This window comes from Otolemur garnettii, unplaced genomic scaffold, assembly GCF_000181295.1.
Source record: "Otolemur garnettii isolate 467f Iridium unplaced genomic scaffold, OtoGar3 scaffold00014, whole genome shotgun sequence".
In the NCBI taxonomy this organism is placed as follows: Eukaryota; Metazoa; Chordata; class Mammalia; order Primates; family Galagidae; genus Otolemur; species Otolemur garnettii.
This window is the reverse complement of record NW_003852409.1, coordinates 24902436-24916275: the sequence shown is the minus strand read 5'-3', so window position 1 is coordinate 24916275 and position 13840 is coordinate 24902436. Positions and strand designations below refer to the sequence as shown.

Sequence of the window (13840 nt, the reverse complement as noted above, 5' to 3'; positions counted from 1 at the left end):
CCTCCGAGCTAGATGGACGATTAGATGCTGATAGCCACTGGGCACTCAATCTTGGTCCCCACTGTGACACAGAATCCTTACCCATTCAAGCTTTCTCCAGGGGTGTTTGAAAATGTCCCCAGCTTTGTTGATGAAGAAGTGAAGGTGGCTGTGATCAGAGACACTCTGCGCCTCATGGACCCTCTTAAGAAGAAAAGAGACAGCCAGTGAGTATTTCTCTATGCCATTGTTTTCTATGAGCTCTGCTTCCTAACTCTGTTTCATGTCCTGAGCAGGTAAGTCAAGTTCTTGGAACCTGTTAACCTCATGAGGGAGATTTGCATATTAAACAATCTAATAGATCATATTTTCATTGTATAAATATCAGCACCCAAGCAACCGGTGACTCAAAATCTGGCAAGTGGCGTTCAGATGATGAATTTCTGACTTGATTGTTATTCAGATCTTCAAAAGTCTTGTCTAAGAACCCATTTTTCTCTCAGGGATGGGATCTGCACTTTACCCATCCTTGTCCACATAGCATTTCTCTTTGAAATCCACAAGCACAGGAAAAATAAAACATAATGCGAGAGAATAGGGCCACAGGGAATTTGGACATGGTGAGAGCTGCCTCCTTTTGATTTTCTTCACGATGTTTACACTATTACAGAGTAAGCATCCAGTTTCCAAATCGGCAGCACCAACTCAAAGACATTTCTATCATATTTGCGACAGTTATAATTCTTCTCCATCACCCCCTACCCACTGGGACATCACACTGGTGGGTATCTGTGCTCCACCCTCCCTCCACGGACTTACCCCAGAAATGGACGATATGTTCTCTGTTTTGCTTTTACCAAGTTCCAGACCCTCATAAAGTAAGGATTGTGTAAATATCACTGTGCCTATGTCTGGGGCAGAAAAATCAAAGACAGGCATCTCCAACAACACTTCTCAGACCCCCTGACAAAGCAGATTGACCCCAATGCTCCCAGACAAGTAAAGCAGCTGCCAGCAATGGTGCGGGACGGGGAGGAGAGCCGACTTTCCTGAGCAAGTGGCGTTGTGCAGGTTCCTGCACTGAGGCTCCTCCTAATGGGGCTGAAGCCCCCATGTTGTTAGAAACCATCGACATTAGTGCTTTGCACCTTTGTGCATTGAAACCATCTGGGGAGCTTTTAAAAATACACAGTACTGGGGCCTCCACTTTGAGCAATGCTGATCTTAATTAGTCTGGGCTGGAGGCCTGACCACAGAAAGTTTTTGTTCCCTAGGCGGTTCAGTGTTCTGTGCAGCCAAGGTTGAGTGCCACTGCCCGACAGGAAACGTTACCCTGAAGGAGCGTTTGTCATATTCTGAGTCAGCCTGGATGGCGCCTGCTCGGCTGAGTTCTTTTCAAGAGCGAGGCCCAGATTGCCATCCTTGGCGAGACTCAGCAGGGAACAGCTCACCTGTGGTTTGTACGGGCCAGTCCTGCCACGTGTGGCTTCCCCTGGTCAGTGCCTCAGAATGGCAGCGTGTCCTCTGAGCAGCTCAAACACGCCGGTGGCCACATAGCGTTCACTGACACATACGCGCATGCAGCTGCCTTCTCTCACCAGCCCTGAGGAAAAGCAATGGATTAATTGCAATCTGGTCAGATTAACTGCAATAAACTCATTCCTCAAAAATTGACTCTCTAAGAGTTATTGATCTCACCAACCAGCAGAGATTAGGCCCTAAGAGACTGTAAGGCCCTGTGGGGAAATGCTGTGGTTATTTCTGCCAGTGTGGCACGATCTTGCAATTATTTCAGAATGACCTTGACACATTGGCACTCTGATTCCTTTGGGGAGAACAAGAATTTCTAAAGCTGTTGTGTGGTCTTGAGCCTTCTTAACCTGTGCACCAAAACCTGAAAAGATGAAAGGGTTCCACTGTATTTTTCATCAAACAGCTCTGAAGCAAAATTAGCTTCCTTTTTCTTGTTCTAGTTGGTTTTCTTTACCTATGCCTGGATAGTCCATATAAGCCGTATTCTGCGTAAATACGAGCTGCAGATCTAAAATTGAATAGCAATGGAGCTACAGGACCATGGGGAGGATGGCTTATCAAGTCACAAATAGCAGCACCTCATTTTTAGTTTAAAAAGCACTGACTTTTTTATTGATAACCACGAATAGTTAGGACTCCAAGAACTTGACTTTATTTCTAGTGAAAATCCTTTTATTTCACCCACTTCTTACTTAGAATGTAAGGGTGAACGTTAACAGCTAAGTGCCATTTACTGATATTTTTTTCTTAATTTCACTTTCTGTTAACCCAGCAATGATTATCCATTAAAGCACTTTGTAATCTGTAAAGCGCATGTATACATAAGGGATTATCATTATCATTTTGATGACTCTGCCAGGCAGAGGAAAATGTTGAAATTATTCTCAACTCTTTTGTGTATAGAAAAGTTTCAGAATAACTCGGAAAAGCACCAGATTTATGCCCACAGAAACCGCATAGCGTTGTAGTGTTGGATCTTGAGTGTCCAAACCAGAGACCATGTCACTCCAACTGTATAAAATGACATCACATAGACTTTAGAAGCCAGAGTTCCCCTCATTTGCATAGGCTCTGACCTAAACCTTACCAATGGTATCCTAGCCTTACCTTTGAACTCTTTAGTAAAAGAGGGTCTGAAGGGTCCCTCATGGGTTTTTTTTCCTTGAGGACAGTTTGTCAGTGAGACTGTTAAAGATGGTCTTCACTTTCCCCACGAGACTAAAGGAAAAAGGTAGATACCCTGAGCCCCTCAGTTCCTACGGGGATTCCAGACACACATCCACGTCTCAGGCGTCTGAGCGCACTCCGGGTCTACAACTTCTCTTGAACTGAAGAGACAGATTCAGATCCTGAGGACAGGGTGGCACAGTGTGGCAGGTTTGGGCCTCAGAAACCTTTTCTATAAAATGGGAACAGTGACATTTGAACAATGAAGGGAACTTTTGGTATCTAGCAGACCCACAGTCATGCTTAGCTTACTACTCAACAGTCAAAGTACCTACTAGATGCGAAACAAGCAAAAATAAAAACAATGCTGATTGTTTCTTCCCTTGGCTGCTATGTCTAAAGTAGAATTTTGAATTTAACCCCAGCAGCACATCCTCAAACTGAAGCTGCTCCATTACTGTGGACTAGAATAGACATTGGAGCTGGTCAGCAGTGGAAGGTTCTGTTTCCAGGAACAAGATGTCACTGGCCCATAGTTTTTTGCTGTGTTAGAAGAAACCACCTTTGGTTCCGAAAGAAGGAAAACAGCTGTCATATGAGGACAATTTTGACTATGGTAGCATTTTTTTTTTTTTTTTTTTTGAGACAGAGTCTTGCTCCCTCACCTGGGGTAGAATGGCATGGCGTCACAGCTCACAGCAACCTCAAACTCTTTGGCTGAAGAGATCTTCTTGTCTTAGCCTCTTGAGTAGCTGGGACTACAGATGCCCACCACAATGCCTGGCTAGTTTTTCTATTTTTAGTAGAGTTGGGGTCTCACTCTTTCTTAGGCTAGTCTCCAATTCCTGAGCTCAGGCAATCCACCTACCTCAGCCTCCCAGAGTGCTAGGATTACAGGCATGAGCCACCATGACTGGCCTATGGTAGTATTTTATAATAAATAGTGACTGGATTGGTTTTCAATCCAGTTCTGTGGAGGCCCTGGAGAGACCTCATGGAGTGGGATTCTGTATATGGAGGTAAAATTTATGTATTATAACATTAACCATTGGAAAGTATAAATTCAGGGGCATTTAGTACGTTCACAGTGTTGTGCAATACCACACCAGCTAGATCCACAATATTTTGCTACTCCAAAAGGAAGCCATGATGCAGTTACTCCTGACTCCTCCCTCTTCCCTCAGCCCCTGGTAACTACTAATCTGTTTTCTGTCTCTATGGATTTACCCATTCTGAATATTTCATATAAATAGAATTACACCATATGCTGTGTTTTGTGATAGGCTTTCACTTCGCATACTGTTTGCAAAGTTCACCCTTGTTGTAGTAGGTGTCAGTATTTATTCTTTTTTGTTGCTACATAATATTCCATTACATGCATATAGCACATTTTAGGGCAAACCATCACTTTTTTAACCAGAGGGATGCTGCAGGTATTTATTTTGTATTTTGGCAATCTATATTAGATTGCATTTGAAGAGAGAGAGTCTTTTATGCTACAAGAAGGTTTTAGAACCCGTGATTTAATTCTACATCCTCATGTTGTTGATGGAGATCATCATGCTGGTCAGCTTCCTGGTTTAAGAATCTCCCCTGTGAGTGTCCTACCAGGACACTGGACTTGGCTTCAGCCAGGTCTGGGGTGAAACTCTTACTAATCTCTGATCAATGTAGCATGAGCTTGGCCATGTCACTTTGTTCTCAGTTCTTGTATGTAAGTAGAAATCAAGGTCCCTCAGCTGGATTGTCATGGTCACAATATGAAATGACACATGTGAGAGAGCCTCATGAAATCTGGTGGTGTTAGACAAATGCTAGTTCTCAGGGTCACCAAGTAGCCAATCAGACTTTAAAATGTTGCTGATGGTGACAAATAATTCGCCACCTCCTGAGGCAGCTATTTGAGTTGAGTCCATGATGGTTCTACCCCCGCCCCTGAATCACACATGAGGAAATTAAGCAAGCAGGAGTGAGTAACCTGCCCCAAGTCACAAAGCTAGCTGGAGGCAGGATAGAAACCAGGGCCTGGGCCTTCTGACCCAGGAGTTACACCAGTGCCCCACACCTGTCCTTGTGGGGCCATTGGTTGCCAGGTTCCACTTTACATGCAAAGCATAGCTTCAAAGATAAGAAAAAAAAAAATAGGGAAAACCAACAGAAAATTTCCCCTTTACTTAAAATTAAAGTATTTGGCCTAAGTCTTTCATTTTTTAAAACTTGTATCAGAAGCAGAAGTGAATAAATTGTATCCCCTGATGATTTTTGAAGCTAGATGATCATTCTACCAATGGATTAATGTTTGGAAGATCAGTTTACCCCTGGGGGAGCCATTTACTAGTACTGTTCTCCTTGCCCTGAACGTAGATATTTCAGGTAACTGGACCTCTCTCTCAGGAACCATAACCCTTTAGGACCCCAGAGTAATATAAATGAAGGCAGAGATAGGCTTGGAGCAATCTGAGGGGAATTATTGAAATGGCCAAGCCGCACAATGCCTGGAGCTGGGGTGGAGAGTGCTTGCCTCTTACTCAAAGGTCTGTATTTGGAACAGGACTTTTATAAGGCCCCGAAGCTCCTTTCCCACGGTAACATTTCCCAATCCTCTGCCCATTTCATTTACCTCCTGTCACCATAACAACCATAAAGGGAGGATCAGCCTTCCGGAGCAGCTTTGGTCCTAATAAAGAGATGCTTGTCTGCTAAAGGTTTTATTAGGAGATCAGGCTTCGCTCTCACCCCTCAGATGCTGTGCTCTGTTTAGAACCAATGTGTGACTCTCCAAGTCAGGCAGATTCTATGTAGAATCCAGGATAAAGGTGAAACATTCTAAGAGAATAGAGAACAAGGAATCTCCTAGTGACTCAGTTTCATGGCCACGCCTGGTAGCGAGACCGAGGAATGTGGCTTTGTCTGATCCAGGAGAAGAATAGAAAAATCACATTAATCTGAAATCCTCCAACCCAGACCCCTACCCCTTACATTGGCAGTACATCTTAGTGATCTCCCCTCAGCAATAGGGAAGAAGGATTCCTCGTTACCTGCACTAAGCATGCCATCATAAATATAGACCATTATTTTCTGACTGGAGAGTAGTAGTCTTCTTCCAAAAGAATCATCTGACTATCCTGAAGCAGACCTTTGGTTGAAATTTTGGGGTTCAGTTGATCCCTGAGGGCTCCTTTGCAGCCAGACTCTACTGATCAGCACACACTGAGCCCTAGCATCCTTGAAGACTTTACTTTGGGGCCTTATAAAAGTCTGGATCACAGAGAGATGAATTTTTGGCATACCCATTTTCCACTTCCTTTGCACCAGGCTTGCAGTAGAGAAATGGGTATTGGTTTATTTTGAGAGCTTATCGAGCACTCACTGTGTGTGTGGGCGTTGGGAACTACAGAAGTGAATTAGTTCGCAGGCCAGTGGGGACACTGGACCCACACATAAATATCTATAAGGTGGAAAGTGCTAAGTACCAAAGGTAAATACAAATCACCAAGGAAGAAACATGTGAGGAGAAGAATTATTACCATTATTATTATTATTATTATTTTGAGACAGTCTCACTCTGCTGCCCAGACTAGAGTGCTGTAGCATCATAACTCCCAGCAACCTCAAGCTCCTGGACTCAAGCAATCCTCTTGCCTCCGTCTCCTGAGTAACTGGGACTACAGGCACCCACTACAATGCCTGGCTAAGTTTTCTAATTCTAGTAGACACAGGATCTTGCTCTTGCTCAGGCTGGTCTTGAACTCCTCAGCTCAGGCAATCCACCCACCTTGGCCTCCCAGAGTGCTAGGATTACAGGCATAAGCCACCACACCTAGCTTAATGGGAAGAATTAAAAGAAAAAAATAAACTGAGAAGGAGGTGGCATGAGAGCTGAAGTGTAAAGGGTGAGTAGGACTTGGAACATGAAATGAAAGGAGGTCCCTGGTGAAGGAACCAAAGCCAGAAGGCCTTGTTTGGGGACCCTTGAAGCATTCCAGTTGGCTGGAGAGACAGATGCATAAAGTCAGCTGGTAGAGAGGAAGGTGGAAGCTCCGTGGAAACCCCGAGGCTGGATGGAGGTGGATGGCTTTGAATGTCAAGGTGAAGAAATTGGAGCTTGTTTTCAATCTGAAGTGCATGCACTCCTTAAGGGTATCTGTGAGCCCAGAAGCTACTCAAGATTTTGTGTATATGTATATTTGTCTCAGAAAAAAGGCTTGAACTTTCATCATATTTTCAAAAAATCAAGAATAAAGCTGTCCTGACAGCACCCGAGGCTTCAAGAAGCCGCACCAACCTGTCCCGGTTGTGGCAGGGTGGCTGCAGACGCAGTGTGCTCTCTGGTCTCAGACCTCAGAGGGTAGTCAGCAAACTGGACAAAATGTGCATGCATTTTCAAGTAAGGACAGACAGGAGATGACTAATGATAAGTGCATTATTTTATGTGCAAGGAATAAAAGCAGACAACTCTCTTCCCTTTAAAAATGTTTAAGCATTAAGTCAGAAGTAACCGGTCAAAGCCGTATTCGTGTGAAGTCTGTTGAGAGGGGGCCATTTCCGAGACTTATGGGGAAGGTGGACTGTTCGAGCTGATGCGAGATTGTCGTTTCAGAGGGCCATTAGACGGGAGCGGAGCTCCTGTGCCGGCAGGTAGGCACGCTCTTCCTCTCGGCCGTATGCAGAGCAGATGGGAAACTCGACGAGCATATGGCCAGTCAGTCACCATCACCGGGAAATGGCAGCTCTGAATCCTGCGTGGGCCCTTCCGGAGTTATTCCAGGTAGTGACGGGGTAGCAAATGTGTTTGAAACCGTCCTTATGAGTTGCACCAGAGGGCCTCAAAAGTTTGTGTGTTTTTAAAATCAGCAGTGCAATCCAGTTTCTGGAAGGACACAGCCTGGTTTGGACTTAGGAGACCAAGGTTCTGGGATCAGATCCACTTGGCCTCAGGTAGGTCACTAGACTCCTGAACCCAGTTTCCTCATCAGTAAGAAAAAGGAAATTTCTCCAGGAGGTGTTGATTGCATGCAGAGCGTCAGTAATGCTCATGCTCAGCCCCATTTAGTCCTCACCACAGCCTCACGGGGCTCCTTCCGTTCCACTGAGGACACTGTGGCTTGGAGAGAGGGAGTGACATGCCCAAGACCCACCCTGTTTGTCAGAGACAGATGAGATGTAAAGCCAGGGCTGTTCAGTGCTTGTCCTGTGAGAGAATGAACACGGAGGTATTCAGTACTCTCAAGAGACGGGCACCTGGGGTGTGACCGTTCCCCGCGCGGCTGTGTGCCTATCCAAGTCTCTTTCCCTTACTGTAAGCTTTGGGGCAGCGACTCATGTCCCTGTCTCCAGGGCCAAGCACAGAACATGGGCAGGTGCCTGTGGCCAGCAAAGCGGCTACTTAAATAATGTTCAAAACCAGGATGAAGAAATGTAAGCGAGTATGCAGAAAACAGGAACTTAAAGCAGGATCTACACAGGAGACGAGGGGGGACAGTGCCATGTGGGAAATTATCTGTGTGCAGTTGTGTGTCTCAGCCTGGGGGACAGGCGGAAGTTTCAGAAGACGGTGGGGTGAGCCAAGGACTAGGTGGAACCATGTGAAATCACTGATAATAAACAGTTTGGGAAATACAAGAATGGCAATTTCAGATGATTCAACCTAATAGCTGACCCGCACTGGTCACGATGGGCCTCTGGAAGGAGGTGGAGCTCACATTTGTTTAAGCCTGGATCAGTGGGAAAATGTAAGTGGCCTCAGGAGAAGACGGATGGAGGTGGGAATCAGACAAAGGGGTTCAGTGGGGCTGGGGGGACACCGTGGCAGGCCAGGTCCACCATTTGTGCTTCCACAAGGGCATTTTGGGGTGGAGAAGACAGATGCTGTTTCTCTGCTTCCCATTTCTTATTAATTTTTTTCCTCATTTTAAAAGTACTGGTGTTTGTTGCAGAAAAATTAGGAAATACTGACATGGGTATAACATAAAATTTCCCTGAAAACCAGTCGCCTAGAATTAAACCTTATAAAGTCTTCTTTTTTTTCTTAAGAGAGGGGGGTCTCACTCTGGCTCAGGCTGGTCTCGAACCTCTGAGCTGAGGGCGATCTACCTGCCTCAGCTTCCCAGAGTGCTAGGATTACAGGCATGAGCCACCATGCCCGGCCCCCTCCTTATAAACTTTTTAATTAATAAAAATAGTATAAGTGTCTTCTGGGTTGTTTTATGGTCGAAGCCATACTATCTATATAATTTTTATATGCTGTTTTTATTTTTTTCCATTTTGTAAGACACTGATTGGCCCCCCCAGCATCATTTTCATCAATGACTGGACCAGGGTTTGCCTCCCTGTTGGTAAATGTCCAGTATATTTCTAGCATCTTAAAGCTCTGTGCGCGATTAGAACGTTGTCTTGGGATAGAGAGGCCCCCCCCAAGGCAGCTGGAACTGAGACCCTCTCTTCGCCTCAGTACACAGGGGAGAGAGGAAGGTGAGAATAGGGTCTCTGTAGTCAGACTTTTCGGGGTAAATCCTGACTCTGGCATTTACAGCCATAAATGGTACAGGGTTACCTCCCACCTCCCTCTCTGAACTTTGGTTTCTTCATCCATAAATGGAGTTTTCAGTTGGATGTTTTTAAATCTACAAAGCAACGAGAAGCTCCTAATTTAGAGAGAGGGAAAAATGTTGCTTATTCCCAAGAGAGTATTTGTCACGGGAGATGTCCAAGCCGGATGTATTTAAATAAACTCAACAATGTATGTAACCTGGAGACTCTTTTTTTTTTTTTAAGGAAAAAAAAGTGTGACGGAAAAATTGGTAAAGTATGTGGGAAGAAAACTATAACTTCCTCTTCAGCTGTGGGGATGGATTTGATTCCCTGCTAATGACCCTCTCGATTAACAGAAATGAAAGGTCAAAATGAAAGCCAGTTTTAGCAATCATCTGAAAGCCCTCGTTATCACACCAAATCATTGGTAATATTCTCCAGCTGCTTTCTAGCCTTTTCTTTTTATGCAATTTCCATTTCTTCCTTCTTTTTCAGCAGCGTAAGAGCCCTTTGCAGCTCTCATCACGGAGGCTAATGAGGGCAGAGTGGGAGAGGGTGGAATCCACCTCCAGGCTCAACCTCCTCTGGGTGCATGTGTCATGAGTGAGCGGCGCTGGCAGCATGCGGGGTCTGGCTGTGGTGTGCACCTCCAGTCTGCGGGGCTGGGGGACACCTTCATTTACCTGGAGGGGATCATTTTCTTCCTTCAGTCTGGAGGCCAGTCCTGAGAAGCCTCTGACACATATGCACCCAGGCACAAGAGTGTGGAGGGCTTGTTGTGTGCTTGGCAGTTTAAAACGTCATTTCATCCCAATTATCGCAAATAGTAGCCACCCCACCATGCCAAGTAGACAGGATATGCCTCATTTTATAGGTAAGGAGACCAAGACTCAGACGATGTGTCAAGTCACAGGCTTTAGGATTTAGACTGTGCATGTTGAAGAATAGATTGCCAGGGATGGGAGCGTTTCCCTGAGACTAGTCTACTAGCTGATGCCTCGATAGTTTGTATTTCTGCACACCATGACTTCTGCGAAGTGCCTGTAGGGGAGGGTGACAGGCATCTGTCCTCGGAGGCCTGATTTCAGGGCTGGAAATTCTTTCATAGGGAAAGAGTGATGGTGCTGGGCATGTTTAGTTTGAACAAAAATAGGCCCCAGAGGAGAGAATTACCATTTGTAGCTTGAAAGGAGGTTGTGTGGGAGAGAGGACAGACTCTGCAGGTGCCAACGGGCAGAATAAACACCCATGACTGAAATTTGCAGACAGGTTTGAGCTCAATGAAAGAAAAGAAAAAAGAAGCCCAACTTGCTTTGCTTGGAATGATAAGGGTTGACTCAAAGGAGTAGTGAGTTCCATGTAGCTGGAAGCAATCAAGCCAAGACTGATAGGGATCAAGTGGATACAGGTTCAGTCGCTGGTCATGCGATCTTGGGTAAGTCTCTGAGCCTCTCGTTATCCTGGTTTCCTGTCTATACAAAGGGCATAATGGTGCCAACTCTGCCCGCTGCTGGTCAGGATCAAATGAGGTGCCAAAGCAGATCTGAGGGGACGCTGGGTTCACAAGTATCTACTGAGATCCTGCTAGGTGAGTGACCTATGCTATCTGTTTGCATACAGGCCTGTCCCTGACATTTATGGGACCCAAGAAAGAATGCAGATTGAGGTCCCAGCCTCCTACCATCTCTTCCTTTTCCCCCAACTCCTGACTCCATCCACCACTGCAAGGGGTGGGGGTAGACACTCCAGTTCACATGCCCAAGCTCTATGCCCACAGACCCCAGCCCATGGCCCACTGTCCTTCTCCATCCTCCAGGTCTGGGGGAAGGTACCAGAAGCACCATTTGCCTTTGGGAAGATGGACTCTGGCAGCTTAGGAAGGAATCCTGGGGTCCCGAGTGGAGGTGGGACATGGGTTTCATGTAACTCCTTGTCCTTTGGGAAGGGGGCCTGCCAGAACTGGGCTGGAGAAAGACCCTCCGAAATGCAGGGCCCAGAGCAGGGGCCCGTTGCCAGGGTGTAAGTGCAGTGTTTCTGTTAGATTTTTAAATGGTGATGCTTAGTTAGTTACAGTTATCTTGGGTATGCTCAGTTATGAGTTACTCTGGGCCTCAGTGGCAGGCTGCAGGAAGGGTACAAAGCCAGGAAAGCAGGACTGGCAGGGGAGGAGGCTGGGGAGGGGTGGGATATCAGGACCGGCCAGCAGCTGAAGTTATAAAGTCTGATTGGTTTCTTCTGGGTCAGTGTTCTCACTTGCACAGCTGGCTGTTTTGGTAAGAGTCCTGGGCAGTGGCAGTGGAGCCTCCTGATTCTGGGCTGTCTAGCTGGACCTGAGAGCACAAGCCTCTGGGGGGAAGGGGAGTGGCCGGGCCCAGGCCTCAGCCAACTAGCCCAGAGTTCAGGATAGAGCCCTGTTAGGAGGGTCAGTGGTGCCAGCACAGCAGCAGGGGTGGCACAGCGGGGTGTCAGGTGCTGGGTCAAGTCAACAAGGCCATTCCCAGATCCTTTCTCCTGGGGCTTTGGAATCTGTTAACTGCCCCCTGCTGAGGTCAGTACAGGCTGTAGGACTAGATGGGGCAGAACCTTAGATCCTGTAGCTGAGTAGGAGCAGAAGTGGGGGAGGGACCACCCAGGCTGCAGATGGGTGGTCTCTAAACTTTTGTGGGTGTCAGAATCACCTGGAGGGTGTGGTAAAGCCCAAATTACTGAGCTCCACCCCCAGACTTTCTGACTCATTTGCAGTTCTAACATGTTTCCAGGTGATACTAATGTTGTTGCTCCAAGTAGGACACTTTGAGAAAACCACTTGCCTACCAGCCCTGTCCTAGTGTCGGTCCCAAGCCACCTAAAGGTACTAGAAGGCTGCCCTTCACCCCTCCCAGGGTTTGGCGCTGTGTTCAAAGTAGAGTGGTCAGTAGGTCCACAGAGACGGAGGATGCCTCCCGTGAAGGAGACCTTGGAAACAGAGTTTCCCAACAACACAGACAACACCGTGCCCAGTTTACTGTGATTCTACCCATAGGTGTCACATATGTTGCCTGTGACCACAGAGCTGTAAACGCAACACAGAGCCACTTTATCAATTCACACTGTTATTAATGTTTTCTTTCCCTGCCTTTCTGTGTGAGTTTCATGAGACAAGTGAAATATTAAGTGATTGTAAAATCTAACCTTTAGGGCACAATCAAACCCTTTTAAAACAATTCTTCTAATGAGGGAAAGTGTTGCAGATTTTTTCCCCCTTTTTATTCTCTTCCAGCTGGTTTGCAGGCAAAGTCCTAGATGCAACCTCAATTTTGACTCAGCCTTTCTCTACAGCAGAACAAGTGGTGGGGAAAATTTTTTCTCCAGGCCACAGCAACATTTCTGTCTCACTTGCTTGGTTCTGCGCTGTAACCTGGCAGCTTGTGAGCTGCTAATTTGAACGTGGGTCCTTCTAGGAATGCCTCATTCATGATCAGTAAATACACCAAGTTGCAGATTTTAGCCATTTAATTATTGAATATGGAAATGCTTCCTTGCCTCATGAATATTTTAAAATTGAATAATAGACAAATTGTATTTCACTCCCAAGTTTCATTGTAGTTCTGAACCATTTCATATTTCAGCACTATCTGATTGCCCTGATGCTGTGAGCTCTGTTTTTCCTTGGGAATTTGGTAGCAGAGTTACTTTGTTCCAAACCATGGAGAAATCCAAGGCGTTTATAGGGAACAGGTCATCTTCACATCTCGTAATTTATCCTTAGATCTATAAATGGATCCTTAGATCTATAAATGGATCTATAAATTTATCCTTAGATCTAAATAAATTTCTTATTGGAAATGGACCTCGAAGCAATACTTTTATAAACAGGGATGTAACCTTGTATTGTGGAGAAGGCCAAGGGCTCGAGAGTCCGGTGGGCTTGGGTTTGAATGTTGATTTTTTCCTTTTGCTCTCTGTAAAATCTGGGGCATTTACTTAACTTCTCAAAGCCTCATTTATTTTTGTATCTGTAAAATGATGTTAACAGGATTAGATGAATGACAATACTTAACAACACAGCATACTGCCTAAATTATCCACATTTGATAAGCGTTAGTTATTTTATAATTATCCCTATAGCTTATATTAAGTCTCTATCACATTGCTAGGCACATTCACATTCAGTAAGTGACAATTACTATTGTTAATATCATTATGGTTCTTACAAATGAACATATAGTAAAAGATAGTTTCCTACCATGCGAATTATTTGTTTTATTTCTTATTTAGTGTGTGTTCTATTTTTTAAAATAAGAATTTATGTAAGTAAATGCACAGTTTGATGAAGTTCAGCAAGATTGAAGTAAACCAATGGTGCTCATATAAATAGTATAAATAGTTTAATTAAGAAAATCCCTGGGCTCAGCGCCTGTGGCTCAAGTGGCTGAGGCACCAGCCACATACACCTAAGGTGGCAGGTTTGAATCCAGCCCGGCCTGCCAAACAACAATGATGGCTGCAACCAGAAAATAGCCGGGCGTTGTGGTGGGCGCCTGTGGTCCCAGCTACTTGGGAGGCAGAAGCAGGAGACTCGCTTGAGCCCAGGAGTTGGAAGTTGCTGTGAGCTGTGATGCCACAGCACTCTACCCAGGGCGACAGCTTG

The 13840-nt window shown here is 45.5% G+C and overlaps 1 protein-coding gene across 1 annotated transcript in view; it reads left to right on the top strand.

Moving 5' to 3' along the window:
- TTLL11 (tubulin tyrosine ligase like 11) overlaps positions 1–13840 on the top strand; it is a gene marked incomplete at its 5' end in the record, with an annotated part of 263779 nt that overhangs the window by 126102 nt on the left and 123837 nt on the right. Inside the window, one exon of the mRNA XM_003785406.3 lies at positions 91–206. Coding sequence (XP_003785454.2) covers positions 91–206 — 116 coding nt within the window. The remainder of the gene's footprint in view (positions 1–90; positions 207–13840) is intronic.